General features: G+C 41.1%; 1 protein-coding gene across 1 annotated transcript in view; it reads left to right on the forward strand.

Annotated features, from left to right (window-relative positions):
- The window catches only part of CREBL2 (cAMP responsive element binding protein like 2), a 35,108-nt gene extending 19,087 nt beyond the window's left edge, over positions 1–16,021 (forward strand). Inside the window, exons 2-4 of the mRNA XM_054038710.1 lie at positions 4,208–4,405; positions 5,628–5,775; positions 14,252–16,021. Coding sequence (XP_053894685.1) covers positions 4,208–4,405; positions 5,628–5,775; positions 14,252–14,256 — 351 coding nt within the window. The 3' untranslated portion in view covers positions 14,257–16,021. The remainder of the gene's footprint in view (positions 1–4,207; positions 4,406–5,627; positions 5,776–14,251) is intronic.
- Positions 16,022–20,986: the final 4,965 nt, after the last annotated feature.

The following is a 20,986-nucleotide window of genomic DNA, read 5'->3' on the forward strand; positions in this document are numbered from 1 at the left end:
GTGTGCCGAGTCTTCATTTATTCACTCTAATTTAAGGTTTCGCGTGCCAGTAATACGTTTTAACATTTTTAGAAGGTCTCTTTCTAGAAGTCTATAATATATAACTAAACTATTGTTGTATGTAAAGTAAATAAGGTTTTTAAAATGTTTAAGAAGCGTCATTTAAAATTAAATTAAAATGCAGAGCCCCCCAGACCAGTGGCCAGGACCTGGGCAGTGTGAGTGCCACTGAAAATCAGCTCGCGTGCCGCCTTTGGCACGCGTGCCAATAAGGTTGCCTACCCCGATGTACAGTGTCACTGAAATTGAATGCAGCTACTCCTGGGAAAGATGGCAGCAGCCAAATAGCGCATTGCACAACAGTGTAAGAGGTGAGCTTTTGCTTAAGAACACAAAGGCAAATCTCTCTTCTTATGGAAAGAATCAGGGGATCCTTAATGTTCATTCAGAGCAGACAGGACCTTGGATTTGAGAGACAGTCTCTCTCTCTCTCTCTCTCTCTCTCAACTTTGCAATGATCTAAATGCATGGTTCCATAGAGTCTTAAGTATTTCAAACCTGATGCTTAGATCATTAAGATGTGATCTCTGGGCTAATGTAATATCCAGAAACTGTGGAACCTCCTTTGGGAAGATTAATGTAACAGTCCCATGATCGTGTTTCGGATGATGGATAAAAAAGATAATGTACTCTGAGTGCCTGGGGCCCTTCTTATTTATTTATTTATTTAATATAATATATAACTCCTGTAGCGCTTTAAACATATAAAGCATTATACAGGTAACCCATATTGGAATACGCAACCAAGCCTTAGTTATTGCAGTAAAGCAAAACATTTAGTTTGCATGGAAACCAGCCAATTATCATAAATGTATCTGACAAGGTGCTTGCAGAATTTTATATGACTTGGGCCAAATTGACCACAGGTATAGCCTAGTGAGATCGATGTTGGAATGTGAGAATGAATTTTGTTCCATTGGAATTTTTTGTTTGAATTTAAAATAGGAAATCTTAAATAATGTGCTTTGGAGCCTTCTGTCCTAGGAAGGGTGCAGGGAATTTACAATTAAAATAACATTCTTCAGCTCAAACTTGACAAAGGGTTTGAATTTTCTTCTGATCTTATGACTGCGTTATATTTGTTTCAAAATCAATAGAAGTTCATGAAGTACGCAGTGTTCCCCTGTTTGCTCAGGGCAGGCAGCCACTTCTGAACAAATTAGAAAAGGCAGTATATGAGGGGATAGGATTAGGCTGCCAAGTGATCGCTGAATCATTTCACTACATAAAGAATGAGTTCTATTGTCTAATCAACTTTTCTTTATAGAACATGAGTTCACTTAGTGATAAATTGTTTTTACTGCGTGATGCTGCAAAACAAACTTGCTTTGATAATCACAGATATCACTTGTTCTACAATGTTTGTATTGTGCAATAAAAACGTGCTGTAACATTTGAACACTTGCCTATAAGAAAAATACACTGCGTGCGTAAGTTGCTATGTCTGAATCGCAAGCTAAAGGTGCAGTACTAACTGGTGTATTCATCACAGGTTTTTAAAATCTGGGAAAATCAAACCAGTGATCCATGAAGGTATTGGTTGTAGAGCAGGGGTAGGCAACCTATGGCACGTGTGCCGAAGGCGGCATGCGAGCTGATTTTCAGTGGCACTCACACTGCCTGGGTCCTGGCCACCGGTCCGGGGGGCTCTGCATTTTAATTTAATTTTAAATGAAGCTTCTTAAACACCTTAAACCTTTTTTAAACACCTTTTTAAAAACCTTATTTACTTTACATACAACAATCGTTTAGTTATATATTATAGACTTTTATAGAAAGAGAGCTTCTAAAAACGTTAAAATGTATTACTGGCACGCAAAACCTTAAATCCGAGCGAATAAATGAAGACTTGGCACAGCACTTCTGAAAGGTTGCCGACCCCTGGTATAGAGGCAAGTCCCAGTGCTCTGCTCATCAAACTGAAGGATTCTAATCACCCTACAGTGAGAGTTTCTCTTTGGTTTGTAGCGTGGACTGTATGCCTAGCAAAACATTTGCAGGGCAACTCCATGTAATAGCACCAATACCGGGTTTGAAAGAAATCTAGGTGCCGCCTTTTGCATTAGAAGCAAAATATGTTGGGAGGGGAATTGAGGAGTAAATGGTAGAAAAATTATTCCTTTCTACACACTGAGGTATTTGAAATGTACATTTTAAAGTAGATTCTCCTAATTCAGTAATGGTAGCTGGGTATTTTACATGGAGTACACATTCAGTTCCTGTGGAGGTGGCAGTGCTGGGACAGGAGAGGGAGTGGAATAGAAACGAAGGACATTGAGAATGGAAATGTAACCAAATTACCAGTTAACTAAAATCTGTCATAGATTCCTTTGGAAATGACTCAGAACTAAGAGGATGCGGGTGGGATGGACTAGGGTTAGAATAGACTCCCTGGAACCATGGTTTCGATCCCATCAGGGTCAACTTGGCCCTTCATTCTTCTGTGGCACATAAATAGAATGTCACATAATTTGCTGTGGGCGTGCATGTGTGTGTACTTTCAGGTATGAAACTTTAACATCTGAGGTGTTTTGCCTGTGTTGCAAGGACATCAACGATTCTGTGGTAGTCTTTGAAAGAATAGAGCTTTGTTCTGGTATCCATGGCCAACGTTTACTACTTCTCACTGTCGTATAGCATAATCTGCATCACCGAGGTGGCTGCACTTTGGTGGTACTGCATGATTACTATTTTTTATTAATTTTTTTATTGCTGTAACATTTAGAAACCCCAACTCACCATAATAGATATTGTAGAAACACATAACAAAAAGACCGTGCCTGCTCCAAAGAGCATAAGTGTATATACTTTGAGATGGAAGATGCTACAGTATACAGTTGTAAACTAAGAATATGCTCTAGCTCTATACAATTATTTCAAGTTGCTGTATGTAACGTTCTAGTGAGGCAATGGTTAGAGGGCTTTTTAGTTTAGAATGTATTTTAGATTTTGAGGAGCAAGCCTTTTGTGTTGCCTTCGGTAACTCATAGTCATTACCACTATTGTCTTTTTAATGAAGATCTATAGAATAAAAAAAACGAATATACAGTTAGATGGACTGGTAAAAGCCTAAGGGGAGAGAGAGGAGTCAAGATTGAGAAATATTTCATGTTACAGTTTCTCTACAATTTATTAACTTTTACAATATTGCTGTTTTGTGTATCAATAAAGCATTTAAGATCAGCCTTGCAAAAATCATGAAAACTTACCAACACAGACAAACAATCTACTGTACCTGCCTATCTCCATGAAGACAATACTTTTGTCATCTATCGAAAAAACAAAAATTTGTCATGGGTGAGTCAGACTTTGCAGAGCTGATCTTAAAGATGCACAAGTCGGTGTATATAGATTGAGATTCTTTTTGTAAAGTGTATTTTGCAAACAAGAAGTGCCGCTATCTCATATTGATGGATAGATTTTTATTTATTTATTTATTTAGACTTATGTCTACATGAGACCCTAGAAAGCTTGGCTGCAGCCATGATTTGTATATGATTTGTTTTTTTCTGGCTAGTACTTTTAATTTGTGAATTTTCTCTTTTGTGAATTTGGAAATCAGCCTTGTAATTTTATTAAACAAAATAATTTTAGAATTATTATATAATCATAAATGCCAATTTAAGATGCTAAACTCCATACTGACTTCGGGGTTCTGTAACTTCCCTAGTGGACAGGATTCCTCACTGCATGTAATGGTTCATAATGGCAGTTGATGCTCAAACTGGCTCTCAGACTTGGCTGATGAGTTAGTTGACTGATCTTTTTGTGCTTCTGCAAAATGGTTCTCCAGGTCATATTGGGGTAGCTCACAGTACAGCTGCCTGAGCAGTGACTTCACATTAAGAAGTCCTTGTTCTGCTGCTGCTGTTTTATAACTTCTTTCATCAGCCCCCCAAAATAAAAAGTAAACTCTTCTTCCTCTGTTATCCAGTATCAACTAAAATAGCTAAGTTCTACGCTTGAGGCATCAGATAATTTGAGGAAATATTGCTGCTTTGATTTTATATACCACTTTTATTCCTTCACGATAAATTTCCCAGCAGTAGGCTCCCCTCCCCACAACAGTAGGAGGATCATGCTTATTTCCTCCCTCCCTCTCCCACCCCCCCGCTGAATGGAAGTTTAATTTACTGTCATCTTATAGGTGCTCGGAGGCAAAGTAAAGAAACCAGGCAAACGAGGTCGTAAACCAGCCAAAATAGATTTGAAGGCAAAACTTGAGAGAAGTCGTCAGAGTGCGAGAGAATGCAGAGCGAGAAAGAAGCTGAGATACCAGTATCTGGAAGAGCTGGTATCAAGCAGAGAGAGAGCAATCTGTGCACTTAGAGAAGAGCTGGAAATGGTAAGGAATTTTCTTCTAAACTAAACCTGAGTTTGGGCTAGATCCTGCTCTTATTGAAGTCATTGAGAGTTTTGCTATTGACTTAAATGAAAGCACGATTAGGTCATACGATGTCAAAATCACAAGAACAAATATGTTAAGTGCTTGCTTGGTTTGCATGTTGAATATGATCCTGGTATAAGAAGAGGTTTACAAGATTAGTCATATTTGTACTAGATATAGGTAAGCAAGGTGACTGCTGTGCATGAGTTTGTCATCTTAAAGTCTTATTTCTTATATCTGGGAAAGCATCTGATTTCAAAGGCTGGGAAGGGGCATACTGAAATATTGATTTGTAGAGTCATCTGTAGTTTGTAGACATGTTCAGCCAGCCTTTGCTTTTGTGCATGTAGCTGACTCTCCATGCACAAAATAGTATTTGTATGTGTAGATTGTGTAGTTGGTTGCTCAGCTGTCCAGTTCTCATTGTGTGCACAAAATGGGTGTATGTACACTTTTGCAGGCACAGTAAGTTGGTGGGCAAAAGTGAGCTTGAAAAATTGAGGCATTGGTTGGAAATTTAGTCTTTGTTAGGCTGTGTTCTGAGCTACCCAAAATAATCAACTTTGTTTAAGAATCAGTTGATAGTTAAACAACAATCCTTTACTTTCTCTTCTTTGATTGGTAGCTTTTATTTATAGTTTAACCAGTAGAGGTGAGGTTGGTAACCTCTATTTTCCCATCCCTCTGTCCCTCAAAACCAAAACAGTTTGTATGTTTTGTAGCCCATTAATGAGGAAGTTTTAATCAGTTATGATGTGGCTGAAAGGAAGGGAAGCGTCCCATAATTCTGGCTTGCAGAGTACCAGAAAAGAGCTCTTGAGTATCCACCAGCATTAGATTGATGTGAAATCATTGTTTTAAAAGGTGCTGAGCTGGAAGAGTATTCTGCCTATTGACATGCCAGTAAATGCACACCGTGTTCCTTACAGTTAAATAATTACTGTATTGTAGTATGTAGCACTGCCACCAGTAGTAGTTTTATTAACTGAAGCAAGATTTACTCAGGCCAGGTATGCAATCACGGACACATGCTTGACTCATCAGCAATCATGTAAAAGGCTCCAGCCTAGTAAATGTAGACCTTAAATGAAGATACCAGAAGGTAAAGATTACAGCTTTGTTTTGTCTGCTAATGTGATCTTGCCAGTTTGTTAGTGCTTAATGTGTTTGCATATTTCAGTACAAGCAGTGGTGCATGGCAATGGACCAAGGGAAAATCCCCTCTGAAATAAAAGCCTTGCTAACTGGAGAGGAGCAAAGCAAAGCACAGCAGAACTCAACCAAACTTGCCAAGGCTGGGAAGACAGAAACACACAGTAACAATCCCTGTAAGTATCATGCCTGTAATAACAAAATAGGAACTGAGTCTTTCTTCGTGTAGGAGTGCCATGGTGGTAAGCAGATGCATATGGATGTGTTTCTCATACACAAATGATCAATTGTAGCATTGAGACAAAGGGTTTAGTGGGATGTATAAAGACTTTATGTGATATTTACATAAACAAGTACAACACCTGCTGTTGTAGTAGCTGCAAAGCTGGGTGATAATTTTCAAGAGAAATTGACACGTTTCAGAGCAGAAGATGTTTTTCCTATGATGAGATATTAAACATTTGACCTGTTCTGTAGAATGAAAGCAGGAGAAGGGAAACAGCAACTTTTAACAAATTCTATCTTAGCAAAAGTTAAATGGAATTTCATGGGCTAAAGAAAAGGCACTTTATAAGAGTGAAGGCTTTTCCCCTGCTGAATATCAAAGGCCTGCTGCAAATAATGGAGTTGTGAGAACTTCCCAAAGAAAAGGTAGTGAGAATTCTTTCTAATGAAGCATTTTAGGCTACCTAAGTAAAAGGGCTGTTATCAGCATGCTTTTTGTGTACTGAGGTTATAAAGACATAAGAACATAAGAATGGCTCTACTGGGTCAGACCAAAGGTCCATCTTCCGACAGTGGCCAATGCGAGGTGCCCCAGAGGGAATGAACAGAACAGATAATCATCAAGTGATCCATCCCCTGTCACTCATTCCCAGCTTCTGGCAAACAGAGGCTAGGGACACCATTCCTGCCCATCCTGGCTAATAGCCATTGATAAGACATATCCTCCATTAATTTATCTAGTTCTTTTTTGAACCCTGTTATAGTCTTGGCCTTCACAACAGCCTCTGGCAAGGAGTTCCACAGGCTGACTGTGCGTTGTGGGAAGAAATACTTCCTTTTATTTGTTTTAAACCTGCTGCCTATTAATTTCATTTGGTGACCCCCTAGTTCTTGTGTTATGAGAAGTAGTAAACAACACTTCCTTATCTACTTTCTCTACACCAGTCATGATTTTATAGACCTCAATCATATCTCCCCTTAGCCGTCTCTTTTCCAAGCTGAAAAGTCCCAGTCTTATTCATCTCTCCTCATACGGAAACCATTCCATACCCCTAATAATTTTTGTTGCCCTTTTCTGAAACTTTTCCAATTCCAATATATCTTTTTTGAGATGGGGTGACCACATCTGCACCCAGTATTCAAGATGTGGGCGAACCATGGATTTGTATAGAGTCAACATGATATTTTCTGTCCTATTATCTATCCCTTTCTTAATTTTTCCCAGCATTCTGTTTGCTTTTTTGACTGCCGCTCCACATTGAGTGGATGTTTTCAGAGAACTATCCACAATGACTCCAAGATCTCTTTCTTGAGTGGTAACAGCTAATTTAGATCCCATCATTTTATATCTATAGCTGGGATTATGCTTTCCAATGTGCATTACTTTGCATTTATCAACATCTGCCATTTTGTTGCCCAGTTTTGAGAGATCCTTTTGTAGCTCTTCATAGTCTGCCTGGGTCTTAACTATCTTTAGTAATTTTGTATCATCTGCAAATTTTGCCACCTCACCGTTTACCCCTTTTTCCAGATCATTTATGAATATGTTGAATAGGACTGGTCCCAGAACAGACGTCTGGGGGACACCACTATTTACCTCTCTCCATTCTGAAAACTGACCATTTATACCTACGCTTTGTTTCCTATCTTTTACCAGTTACCAATCCATGAGAGCACCTTCCCTCTTATCCAGTGGCAGCTTACTTTGCGTTAATGCCTTTGGTGAGGGACCTTGTCAAAGGCTTTCTGAAAATCTAAGTGCACTGTATCCACTGGATCTCCTGGGTTCACAGGCTTGTTGACCCCCTCAAAGAGTTCTAGTAGATTGGTGAGGCATGATTTCCCTTTACTAAAACCATGTTGACTCTTCCTCAACAAATTGTGTTCATCTATATGTCTGACAATATTGTTCTTTAGTATAGTTTCAACCCGTTTCAGGCACCCCTCTCACAAGACTATACTGAGACAAGAAGTGCACTATCGTCTTCATTTAGGAGCAATAAAGCCAGTCCATCTCCTCACATGGGGAAAGGGTTTTACTCAAAGTATTTCCTCGTGCCATAGAAGGACATAGGGTGGTGATGGATCTTGGATCTAAGACTACTGAACAAATTTGTAAAGTCTCAGAAGTTCAGGATAGTGACTCTGGTAGCTATAATTCCTTATCTAGGGGCTGGAGATTGGTTTTTGGCCCTCAACCTACAGGTCACCTATTTCTGTATAGTGATACACCACCCTCCCCACAGGAAATTACCTGCGTTTTACCATGGGCCAGGATAATTTTCAATACTGAGTACATCCCTGTTCTCAAAGATTCTAGCTGCTTACCTTTGGTGGGAAACTATTTTAGTCTTCCTATATTTGAACAATTGGCTACTCAGGGCTGACCTTATGAAGCAGTACTGACTTGTATCCTGATGGCCCTCTCTCTTTTCCAGGAATTGGGTCTTCAGCTAAATATTAAAAAAAATCCATATTAGCACCTGTACAGAGAATACAATTCTTAGGGGCGTACTTGGATTAGTTGGCAGCCAGGGCTTACCTTCCCACAGACAGATTCATAACTGTGTCTGATCTGGTTGGTCGGGACCGTTCAAGGAAGCCCCTGTACTGTTTACAGCTCCTAGATCATATGGCTGATTGCACCTTTGTGACTGAGCATGCAAGATTACGCCTCCGCTGCTTCCAGGGCTGGCTCAGAAGGACCTATTCATCAACCTGACACAGCCTGAACAAACAGGTCACGGTTCCCCTCCAGTTGAAGAACTCCTTAGATTGGTGCAAAAATCAACTCGGTGTCTGTGCAGACATCCCTTTCATTGCCATGGTCCAACAATAATTGTGAATGGATGCATCACTATTGGGTTGGGGAGCATACCTGAATGGCCTGAGAAACCAGTCTCCATATCAACCTGTTGGAATTCAGGGCAGTCAGGGATCCCTGCCTTCAGTTCCTACCCCTCATTGGGGCAAATCTATCAGGATCATGACAGACAATGTGGCTTGCATGTTTTATATCAGCAAACAGGGAGGAGCAAGATCCCCCACCCTGTGCGCTGATGCTATAAATTTATGGAACTGGTATATAGTCCATCAGATTCAGATCTCAGCCGTTTACTCTCCTGGAGTCCAGAATGTCATAGCCAATGTGCTCAGAAGAGTTTCTCCCGAGACTATGAATGGGAGTCGGACTTCCATGCATTCGCTCCAATACTGCTAATATTAAGAGTGATGAACAAGATCAGACAGAACAAGACTAAGCTTATTTTTATAGTACTGACATGGCTGAGCCAAGCTTGGTATCCTTACCTGCTTCACCTGTGTGTCCATCTGGTGTTCAAGCTTCCAACCACTCCTCATCTCCTCTCCCAGGATGCAAGTCATGTGCTTCACCCCAACCTAGGAGTCCTCCGCCTCTGAGCATGGCTTTTATGTGGTTTATAGGATTGGAGTCCACCTGCTCAACAGAGATACCACAAGTATTACTAAACAGCAGAATGGCGTCAACTCGAATAACTTATCTTCAGAAATGGAAAAGATCCAACCAGTGGTGTCACCATCGCCGACTTGTGCCGGTATCACCATCGCCGACTTGTGCCTACATCTGCCTTGTTCACAGCCATACTGGATTACCTGCGGATTTAAAGAAATCAGGGTTATCAATTAGCTTGATTAAGGTTCACCTGGCTGCAATATCAGCATTTCATTCTTCACTAGAAGGACTTTCCATATTTACCCACCTTGTGCCCTCAAGATTTTGAGGAGCTTCTACCTCCGGATTAAGGATCCCACTCCAACTTGGGTTCTCAAATATCTCATAAGACCTCCATTTGAACCTGTGGCAACCTACTCCTTACTTCATTTATCTATGAAGAAGGTCTTTTCTAGTAGCTATCATGTTGGCCTGTAGGGTTGGGGAAATTGAGGCCTTGATGGCAGCCCTCCACCCCCATTTACCTAAAGTGCTATTGGATTTTCATCTTACCCAGTCTATTCATCTACTGGTGTTTTTCCCAAAACCACATAAGTCTCAGCTGGAGACCTGCTTTCATACCTTAGAGGTTAGATGGGCATTAGCCTTCTATCTAGGTAGGAGCTAGCAATTTTGGAAATCACCTAGACTGTTTGTCTCCATTGCTGAGAGATCCAAGGGATTCTCAGTCTCCACCCAGAGACTTTCAAGATGGATCTCTGGGTGTATTGTAACTTGCTATGACACAGCGGGTGCTCTGTCCACCCTGGGGATAATAGCACACTCTACGAGATCAGAAGCAACACCCACAGCTTTATTCAAAATCATTCCAATGTCTGAGATATGTAGAGCTGCTATGTGGGCCTCAGTGCATGCTTTTTCTAAGTATTATGCCTTGATCCATGCTGCCAGATTGGATGTGGCGCTTGTAATGCGGTACTGTCTTCAGTCGTGGACTCCATTCTGAAGCTCGCTTCCTCCTTCCTCTGGGAATACTACTTGGGAGTCACCTGAAGTGAAGCATCCACAGAGACACTACTTTAAGAAGAAGAAGAGGTGACTCACCCTGTACAGTAATTGTAGTTCTTCCACTACCTGCCCTCCTTCTCCTCTGATTTGGACAGTTCTTTGTTTGATGTTCAGATAGAGAAGGAACTGCTGAGGGTGGTTTGCCTGTTCAGCCCTATATATCCTCGTTGTCCAGTGTGAGGTTGTATGGATAGCTGAATAGACACTGCTCAGGGTGGATAAAAATCAATGATTCTTAACAAAAAATAAAAATCTATTTTATTTAAATCGGATTTTTTTGATAAAATACTTTTTGAGGAAAAAACCTATCTAAAGATAGTTTTAATTAAGATACATTATAGTTCAAAGATATCATAGAATAGGGATTATAAAATCTAATTCTATAGTATCAGACAATATATTCATGTAACGGTTAAGAAAAGTTTTATAAATGAGTTCCAATAGTCCATGGATTAGGGACCTAATCTTATGGAGTTCCATGGGCTTCTGTATAGATTATTCAGATTAATCTTTCTATCTACCTAATGGGACTCAGTGCTCAGTCTAGATGATACCAACAGAGATGCTTAGTTTTGCAGTTCTCAAACTGTGGATTTGTGTCTCCAGAGTTAACATGGTTGTTAACAGCAAAAATGTTTTAAAATAAATAAATAATATATAAAGGTGAGAAATAACAGATCTCAACCCTCTTGTCCCTCTGCAAATTTGTGTACACAGAGTCAATCCCTTACCTCTCTCTAAAAGTGAAAAGTTTCAGAAAGCTCAATGAATAGAAGATTGTTGGGGACGGAATAGATCTGGACAAGGAGAAGAAGTCTGGAGATAAATGTGAGAAGGGAGGGACAGGCATTAGAAACAAAAATGAAACTGTTTGAGCAGCATATTCCAGAAGTCTTGAGGTCTTTCTGAGTGTAGCCTTCATTGATTTGAGATCTGCCATACCATTCTCTCACTAAAAGGGAAAACCTATAATGGCAGCAGGCCATAAAAGAAACCCAGTTTGGGAATAAGAACCATTCAAGAACTATATGTTTGCTTCTGATGTTTAAAGAAAGTCACACCAGTGAACTGGTGGAAGTCACTTAAACACTTGGATTCAGAGACTGTCAAAGTGATAATCTCACTTTTAACAGCAGTAGCTTCTTCTGCCAATGTAGAAAGAATATTTTCTTCCTTTGGACTAATTCATTCCAAATTGAGAAATCGTTTGGGACCTGAAAAAGCAGGAAAGCTTGTTTTTTCTTTTCCAGATTATGAGCAAACAGGAAAATGAAGGTGAAAGACGACTGAGTTATCTGCAGAAGCCAATATTTTAAGTTTCTCATGTTGACCTAGCTGACAGAGTCGATTTAATTTTTGGGTTTTTTAAAAAAATATTTCATTACACCTCCTTCTCTCCCTCCATCCATTTTTAATTATTTCATTATGGTAGCTCATTTGAAGGTTTCTTGCACAATAAATTTGTTTTATTGGGGGGAAACAGGAGTTGGAATTGCCACCCTGTCCTAAATATAGAGGGAAGAGTAGCATAAAATCCCTCCTTGGCAGCTGTACTGAATCGCCTTACCTGTAAGGGGTTAAGCAGTTCAAATAACTTAGTTGGCACCTGACCAGAAGGACCAATGAGGAAAGAAGATACTTTCAAATCTGGGGGGAAAGGATTTGTTTGTTGTTCTCTTTTGTTATTCCCTCTCCGGACGGAGGGAGTAGCCACGCAGGTACAATATCTCCTGAAAATATACCTGGAATAATCCATCTAAAACCACAGAAATTGTAAGTAGGGCAAGGAAAATGCGTTAGGTTATCTTTTGTTTTGGGCTTGTGAATTTTCCTATGCTACAAAGGCAGTTTTATTCCTGTTTTTGTAACTGTGAAGCTGAGCCCAGAGGGGAATCCTCTGTGTGTTAAATCTTTTTATTACCCTGTAAAGTTACCTTCCATCCTGATGTTGCAGGTGTGATTCTTCTACTTTTTTCTTTATAATAAAGTTCTTTTAAGTTCTTTTAAGAACCTGATTGATTTCAGTGTCCTGAAGACAAAAGGTCTGGTCTGTGTTCACATTGCTAAGGCAATTGGTTGGTATATTATTCTCAAGCCTCCCCAGGAAAGGGGGCGAAGGGGTTTGGGGGGGATATTTTGGGGAAATAGGGATTCCAAGTGACCCTTCCCTGAATTTTTGTGTAAATCACTTGGTGGTGGCAGCAATACCATCCAAGGACAAGGAAAGGAATTTGTGCCTTGGGGAAGTTTTAACCTAAGCTGGTAGAATATAAATTTAGGGGGTCTTTCATGCGGGTCCCCACATCTGCACCCCAGAGTTCAAAGTGTGTGTGGAGGGAGAAACCCTGACACACCCCCACCTTAAATTTCCCATCATGGTGAGCATCAGCTTCCGCATTTGCTGCCCTTCACCTCATTAATGGATGTGGCTTTCTGGATTAGCCAGCCATTGATCTTCTAGGAACCTGTTGTCTAAGATGCCGGTCCACAGTCATCTGGCACATATAGTGTATTTGTGTTCTCATACTGTTGTTTTGGGTGGGATAAAATGGTTATAGAATTAGGTAAAGGAAATATGTTATAGCCTATGTCATGACCATGATCTGTAATAGAGTTGTCTATGCTGCAAACCAAAAAATGTGTAGGCACACAGGTGCTGCTGTATGTATCAGACAGCTGTATGCTGGCATAGCTAGACAGTTAGTAAAGATGGTCCAAACAGCAGTCTATTTGGTATCCTCCTGGCTTGCCTCAGATGCTGAAGTTCAATAACAAACCATTGTGATTCAGGAATCACTGTATGAAATTCTATGGCCTGTGTTATGCAGGAAGTCAAACTAGATTATAAATGTTTCTCTCACCTTAAAATCTGTTAATCTTCATGAGCCCTTCATTTTGGGGCTCATTAAATTCATCAGCTCCACTTGGAAACTGGTGTTTTAAAACTAATCTTATTCTTGCACACACGGTACCCTGTGCCTGTGGATCTTGTCTGTACACAAAACAGCTCCCAGAACTGCTCCTCAATAAAGAACAAATCTGGTCCTTCAAGTCGGGATGCCATCCAGTTCACTAGATAATAAAGTGACTCTCCTCCATAATTCCTGTCAGGTGTTTGGAAGAGGTGTCTCTCCCTGTCCCTCTTCCCTTTCTACCATTGTAGCTATAGCCATGCAGGCAGCTGGCTATCTCCTGGAGAGATTGAAGGAGAAGGGGAGAGCATCTCATATCCCCACCTATCACAAAAGAAATCTAAAAGTCAGTTAGGACTTTAGGCCCATTGGGGAGAGTGTGGGTATGGGGATAGAAATTATCCAAAGACTTCCCAAAACCTTGTTAGGTGAACCCTAGCACTTCTTGGATTTGTAACAAAACCCAGCACTTAATTTCCGTGCACTGCTGTTCTGCCCTGTTTTGTATGTGCATGAAGTAGATAGGAAGGACCTGATTCCCTGTTATATTCCACCAGTATTATGCTAATGAACTCAGGTGATTCTAATGAAATTATACAGGTGTTCTGTTGGAGTAAAGCGGTGGTGAATCAGGTCCATGGAGTTCTGAGATAATTGTAAGAAAAAACCCCACTGTAAATCTTTCCCTTTTTCATTCCAGATATTTATTTGATGTATGAAATCATGAAAAATGTGAGGGGATGGATTTGGTATCTCTGCCACTTCACAGAGAACGTTTTGGCTAATTATATATTTTTTAAGACCCATCAGTCATGGTTTGCTTTCATAACTGGATAATAAGAAGTGTTCACCGAGGAATCTGGATTTCATGAAGTGCTTTTCAAAAGAATTTTATAACCTACACGTAGTTATTAAAATGTATTAGATTTCAAAAGGCTTTTCTTTTTCTTGACAGCTGAAACCATGACTTTGTGTAGAAGAGTCCTTGTGATTATGATTGATTTTCTTTTTCAGGGTGAAAGTTGTTCAGCTGATATGGAAGTCATCGGTGAATCCAATCCTGCTTGGCATCCCATGAAAGAATGGAGAAAATTTTGCTTCAGAGTTCTGTTTGCTGTCTGTTCTGTGTGATCTTTTAAATTGTTACACCACAAAAATCAGTGTTAATATCACCATAAAGAGGTTGACACTAGCCCACAAATGTATAGAAATTCAGAGGTAAGGCTGAAATTCGATTTTAACCGATGCATGCTTAAGTTTGTAGCATATGTGACATGTAAGATCATCTGATATCGATACCCCTTCCGTAGGGAGGGGGAAGAGAAAATTTCAGCCTTAACACTAAATTTCCGTCTTGTTAATACTATGTAATGTTCTCTTGGTTTTGGCTTTTTGTATAATCTAATTTGTTTATTACTTTTTGTGGTGGTTACTTCGGGGGCGGGGGGGCTTTTAATCTGCAGGAAGATATGAGGCCTCATGCTCCTGATATTGCATCAGCAGACCAAGATCAAGTTGAATTTGTGTTTGTCGTATGCATATGTGGCATAAATTGTAACATCTGCCTTTAACCATTCCTGCAGAAGTTGTTAATATGTATTAGTGATACTGTCATTTGCATTGCTGTTCTCTGTCTTGTCTCCTTTAAATTGTGACTAGAAAATATTAAGAGCCTTATTTCTTTACTAATGAATTGCAGCAACCTCATTTTTTTAAAAAGAAACACTGGTTTTCAGTTACTTTTGAAGTCACTGAACTTACAGTGGGCCTGATCCCTAGTCAATGGAAGCTTTTCCTGGATAGAATGAAGGAGTAAACCCACTTGGTCTTATGTTCCCCTTTAACTCAAGACTAGCTTTAATTAATTACACTGACAATGTTAACTATGGCTTCAAGCCATAGTTCTTGCATACATAGGCTTGGCAGAATTCGATTTTTTTTATATAATATTGATGTGTATTTGTAAGTGTTTTTTCCTACTTTAGTGATATTTTTTACAGGTGTACAAAATTATGGGTTTTAAGCATTTTTTTATTTCTATAGAATTAAATATTGACAATTGCAGGAAATTATGGGGGTGGGTCAGAAAATGGGGGTGAGGGGAGATCATAATCAAGAGTAGACATAGAGAATCAAAAAGTTAAAGCTTCATAGCCATTAAAATAAATTGTCAACAACATATGTTGAAATATACAAAATAAATATCTTTAAATCAAACCCTGATAAGAAAAATGCTGCTTGAGAACTTACTTTGCTTATCTGTAAATTTCAGTTATCAATGGAAATATTTTTTTCATATGTTTGTGTATGGTAAAATTGATATTTACAGACAATTGACCAATAAAAATCAAATCCTTCCAAGCTTATGTATATGCCATGTTGTCTTTGGGTGGGGGATATAACAAAGTGAGGGTGGAAAATGCTGACCAACCGTTAGCAACAGTGGAGCTAAGTGGCGCTCTGGTAAAGTAAGATTCCATTCTGGGACAAGAGGCTATAAGTGGATTGCAAAATGTATGTTTCAATGAACCAGCATGTTTGAAGTAAAGATCATCTTGGTATGGATGATGGTTTCTCCATTCAATCCTTCCTCCCTGGAAACTGGCAAATAGTTTGATTTAAAAATATGTGGTGCTGGCCAAAGCAATGGTTTACCATTGGTGTCCTATAGCTTTGCAATCTAGATTGATGGGAAAAGCTATGGAATGTTCCTAATACCTGCTGTTGTGAGAACGCTTCTCTCTGACCCTTTTCTCCACATATAAATCTTCCTGTCTATGTCTAGGCTGCTGGATTGGTTTTCAGTTTTTGTTTGTTGGGCAGTACTTGGAATTTCCCCATGTGCCTTATCTCTGCCCCCAGGGCTGTCCCTAGCCATTTTGGTGCCCTACGCAGCCCCCTCCGCCGGGGTGTGTGTGTGTGTGTGTGGCCTCAGGCGTCCATGGGGGGAGGAGGGGCTGGCCCCAGGCCTCTGCAGAGGGGCAGGAGCAGGCTTGGGGGCCAGGGGGGAACCACCCCCCAGCATGAGCCAGCGGAGTGGGTTGGGGCCGGGTCGCTTCACTTCCTGCTGCCTGTTGATTGCAGGCGGGCTCGACCCTGCACTCACGGGGCAGCAGGAAGTGGAGTGACCCAGCCCGCTCTGCTCTGCTCCCTTGGCTCCCAGCCTTGGGGCTTGGGGGGTTGGGGGGAACCGCCCCCCAGCACTCACCGGCAGCGCGGCTGGGAGCCGGCAGCGCAGAGCAGGTTGGGGCCGGGTTGCTCCACTTACCGCCGCCCCGTGTGTGCAGACCCAACCCCTACTGCAGTCCTCAGGGGAAGGGGTGGAGTGGGGGCGGGGCTGGGGCCGAGCAGAGGCGGGGGCCATGGGGAAGAGGCGGAGCAGGAGCTGGAGCAGCACACAGCTGCGTACTTTGCGTATGGGTAAGGATGGCCTTGTCCCCCTCCCCCCCCAAGCCCTTCTGTAACACTTCTTCCCCTGGCTATGACACTCCTTGCCCCTTTGACTGAGTAGGCCTGATCTTAGCTCCCATCAGAAGCTGTCATGTCTCTCTGAATGTCAGTTCTCTGGCATTACTTGAAAACACTTGGCTTACTGATTACACTTTGAGGAAGGTAAAACACCACTAGCCTATAATAACTGTACAGAAGTTAAAAGCATTATTAAGTGTTTGAAATCTTCTGGGCACACTTTAAACATTTCTGTCTCTTGCAAATTTGTGGGTCTTTTTTTAGCATTCTAGGATTTGGATTATGCTGGTTTACGTGTTCCTTAAACTCCTGTGTTGCCCACTTCAAGCTTTGTCAGTAGTGAAAAGTGGTACTAAGGCCTTGTCTACACTGGCACTTTACAGCGCTGCAACTTTCTCGCTCCTGGGGTGTGTAAAAACACCCCCCTGAGTGCAGCAAGTTTCAGTGCTGTAACGTGCCAGTGTAGACAGTGCCCCAGCGCTGGGAGCGCTGCCGCGGCAGTGCTTTAGCATTGCTAGTGAAGACGTGCCCTAAGACAGAACGCTAAATGGTCTGATCTATATCGGTAAAACTCCTGTTGAAGCCAAAGGAAAATGCACTTGTGTGAGAAGTATTTGGTCGAAAGAGCCTAATTCATCTGTCTTGTCAGCAATAATATAAGTAATACTTAGCTCTTACATAGTGCTTTACATCTATACAGCTCAAAACACTTTACAAAGGAGGGCAGTATCAACCCATTTTACAGAGAGGAAAGTGAAGCACAGTGAGGAAAGTAACTTGCCCAATGTCACCCAGCAGGCTCGTGGAAGAACCAGGAATAGAATTCAGGTCTCTTGAGTGTGTCTGTGTAGATAAGCCTTAAGTGTAACATGTTTTATATACATATATACTCCAGTCCTGGAGCAGTGATGGTCACAAACAGCATGGAGAGCAGTCCCCTTTTTCAGGAATTTCAGCCAAAACCATGGCCCAGTTTCCAGGAAGCAACTTTGCTTCAAATATTGACTTCAAGCAGAGCCCAAGGGAGAGAGAAAATGCTCAGGCTGCTCTCACAGCTCCCTCTAGCCAGAACCTTGCATAACAAAACTAACATCACACACATCTTCCCAAGACTGAACATTTACTCGCACACTGGAAGATGATCTTGTAAGATTCTGTGTAACAGCACCATCTGGTGATAACTGCCACAATGTTATATTCCAGGAGGGTCTAGTGCTCTATCTGCTAGCCTATACTGGGCCTCAGTGTAAACAAGAGTAACTTCACCCAAGTAAACACAATTACAATATTAATTTGGTTTGAGATCAGAATCGTTTCCAGATACTTTAAAAGAGAAAAGGGGTGGAAATGGATGGTACACATCTGGGACAAGCTATACTCCTAAAACGAGTATTTTCCTCTCAAATTGTGAGGTTTTAGAGAGTCGCTTGTGCTTTCCAAAATACATCTCTGCACTAATATCTTTATCACTTCCTCCATTTCATACAGCTTGTTCTTTTGGTCTGATCTGTCATCTCTTGAAATAAAATAGTAATTAGCCTTTTAATAGTAGAGAATAAACTGAAGGTTTTTGGACTTCCATTGTTTTGTGTTTGTTTAAAGTATGCCAGTTAATGTTGTCATTGATTAAAACCAACACAATCATTCCCTTAGCCACTACAGGAGTGGTATTGTAATAGATCTGAAGTTTCCTACCCACCTGGACAAATAACAAAGAGCTGAGTGGTAGCGGGAGGAGGAGATAAGTGGTTTGTTTAATCCCTCTGACATTCACTCCTCTTACTGAATGAACACTGACAGTTTTGTAAACACATTAATGAAAAAAGTTTGTACGCAGAGTGATGAATGGACTCTAGCGAGTGGTGAATTCATCCCAGTTTTTCTCTGCATCATGCTGGTTGCATGAAATAAGTTGTACAAATCAAAATATAAAGAGCTAATTATTAATATCTTTGCCATTTTCAGAGAGGCAGAACCTTGCTGTCACAAACTGCAACCTGAAACAACACCACTAACCAATATATAGAAAATATTCATTGTAAGACCGGATTTTTCTCTCCCCCCTCCCTCATATTATGTGGCATATACTTTACTTCAAACATCTTTGTCCCTTATCATAAAGGGGTTCTGACAGGCTGCAAATTATACACAGGATTATTCCCTCTAGAATTTCTGTAGCCAATGAAAGCATGGAGGGTGCTCCTGCCCTATGCCTTTACTTCCACACAGGCTTTCTTTCCCTCGGGCTCCATGGATGACCCTTTCTGAGGCTCCCCACTGAAATGCTGGGGACAGAGCTGGGGATCAGGCCTGTTGTGCTTGGTCAGTTATGGAGATCCAGTAGGCATGGGCGGCGCGTGAACTCCCCCGTTTGGGGAGGCTAGCCCCTGGCCCCACCCCTTCTGCCTGAGGCCCCTCCCATTCCACACCCCTTTCCTGCCAGAGTCCCAAGCCCCCCACCATGGCCAGAGAAGCCCTGGCCCACTGGCTGGCCCAAGCACCAGCCGCCCTAAGTCCTGGCCCTCCAGCCCCAGCCACCTCAGCCTACCCGCTCTAGGCGCCGCCAGCTTCGGGGGAGAGGCTGAGGGAGGGTGGGAAGAGGAGCAGTGTGGGCGGGGCCACAGGGGAAGAGTGGGAAGTGGGGAGGGAAGGGGGGCTCAGGGTGGACCCGTGACCTGGCTCTTTGGGGAGGCTTCGCCTCACCTGGCCTACTATACCTGCCACCCATGCCAGTAGGTAGTTAATACAGTCCCAAGATCCATCAATTACTTTTATGGTTGCTACCTTTCAACCACAGGAGGACCCAGCCAAGAACAGCATGGCTTGGGCAGAAATCAGGCTGGCAGAGAAGGTGACAGGCTAGAGTACAGGCTAGGGACCATAGTTCTGTCTGAAAGAGCCTGGAGTTTAGAAGTCTTATTCCCTGAAGTCTTACTCTGCATCTCCCCACCTCCACTCTTCCTCTTCTCCCCTCCCACATCCCCCCCCAAAAGCTTGAGATGTTACTGCAACCTTAACCTCTGAGTTTTCAGTCTCTCTGCCTGCCTGCTCCTCCCCCACTATCACCCTGCTTACCCAGAGAGATTCTTTTTGGGAGAGAGTGATCTAGCCTCCTATTTTAAAAAATAATCATAAAAATATCCTTACCTGTGTTAATCAACACTACAGATTAAAACTATCACTCTGGTAGTTTTATTCATCTAATTTATGTGCAGAAAAAAATTAAAATTCTAATTTACTATTCACTTTTGTTAGTTTCCTTTCTTATTTTTTTTCTCTTAGCTTGAACAATGAAAACATCCTTTTTAGTTTCATGCTTTTTCTATTCAATTTCATTTCATGTTCCTGTTCGCTGACACAATGCTGCGTAGTTTGCATTGTTGGCATTGAATTTTAAGGAATTTGAACTATCATCTGAATTTTAAAAAATAAAAAAATTCCATTAAACTCTTTTTTTGGCCTCAGACTTTGTAAAAGATTTGTTACAAGATCTACATTTTCGATCCAGTTTGACCTTGCAGTGTCCTCTTAAAATCAAATCAAAGATTTATAGATAATGGAAGACAACCATACTCATGATCGAGTATGAATATTCATCTTCTGTGAATGTGAAATTAACAGGTGAGTTGCATTAGAGCTTCTGCTATTTTAAAATAGGAAACCACAGTGGATTTTTCTTTCAATTACAGAAATATAATGCTGGTGTATGGGGTGATTCCCCTCCCACCCCCCGGTAGAGCACTGTATATTTATTATAAAATAAAATGCTGAGCAAAAGGAAAGATCTTTTTATTTCTTAAAATTGCACTTTAAAGAAATACCTTACATATCTTTACAGAAGAAGCTGTTTCTTAAAATAGTAATAGTTAATGCCCAGTATTTGAGTTGGGTTAGTGTTTGGATTCTCATGTACAGTTCTAACCAATTCACCTTAGAACCCTTACATTCATGCTGTAGCTAGTTGCATTTTTTGGTTGAACTGGGATATAAATATAGAAGGTTTTGGCTTAATTGTTGCAATCTCTTCCATTCATATCATACACAGTTCTTTTCCCCAGATAGTTTGAACCATTCTCAGCTGGTATATATTGGCATGCCGATTTACACCAGGTGAGGATCTGGTCCTGCATGGTGTATAAGCTAAAATCGCAAGTGTGACTCGTGTTCATAAAATCTCCTCACACGGGCTCCGATGCTGCAAAATGTGAAGGCTTGTATATGCATATGTGTTTGCAGAATTGGGACCCTGCATATGTTTGGAGGGTTATCCTGCAAGATACT

The sequence above is a fragment of the Malaclemys terrapin genome, chromosome 1, assembly GCF_027887155.1.
Source record: "Malaclemys terrapin pileata isolate rMalTer1 chromosome 1, rMalTer1.hap1, whole genome shotgun sequence".
In the NCBI taxonomy this organism is placed as follows: Eukaryota; Metazoa; Chordata; order Testudines; family Emydidae; genus Malaclemys; species Malaclemys terrapin.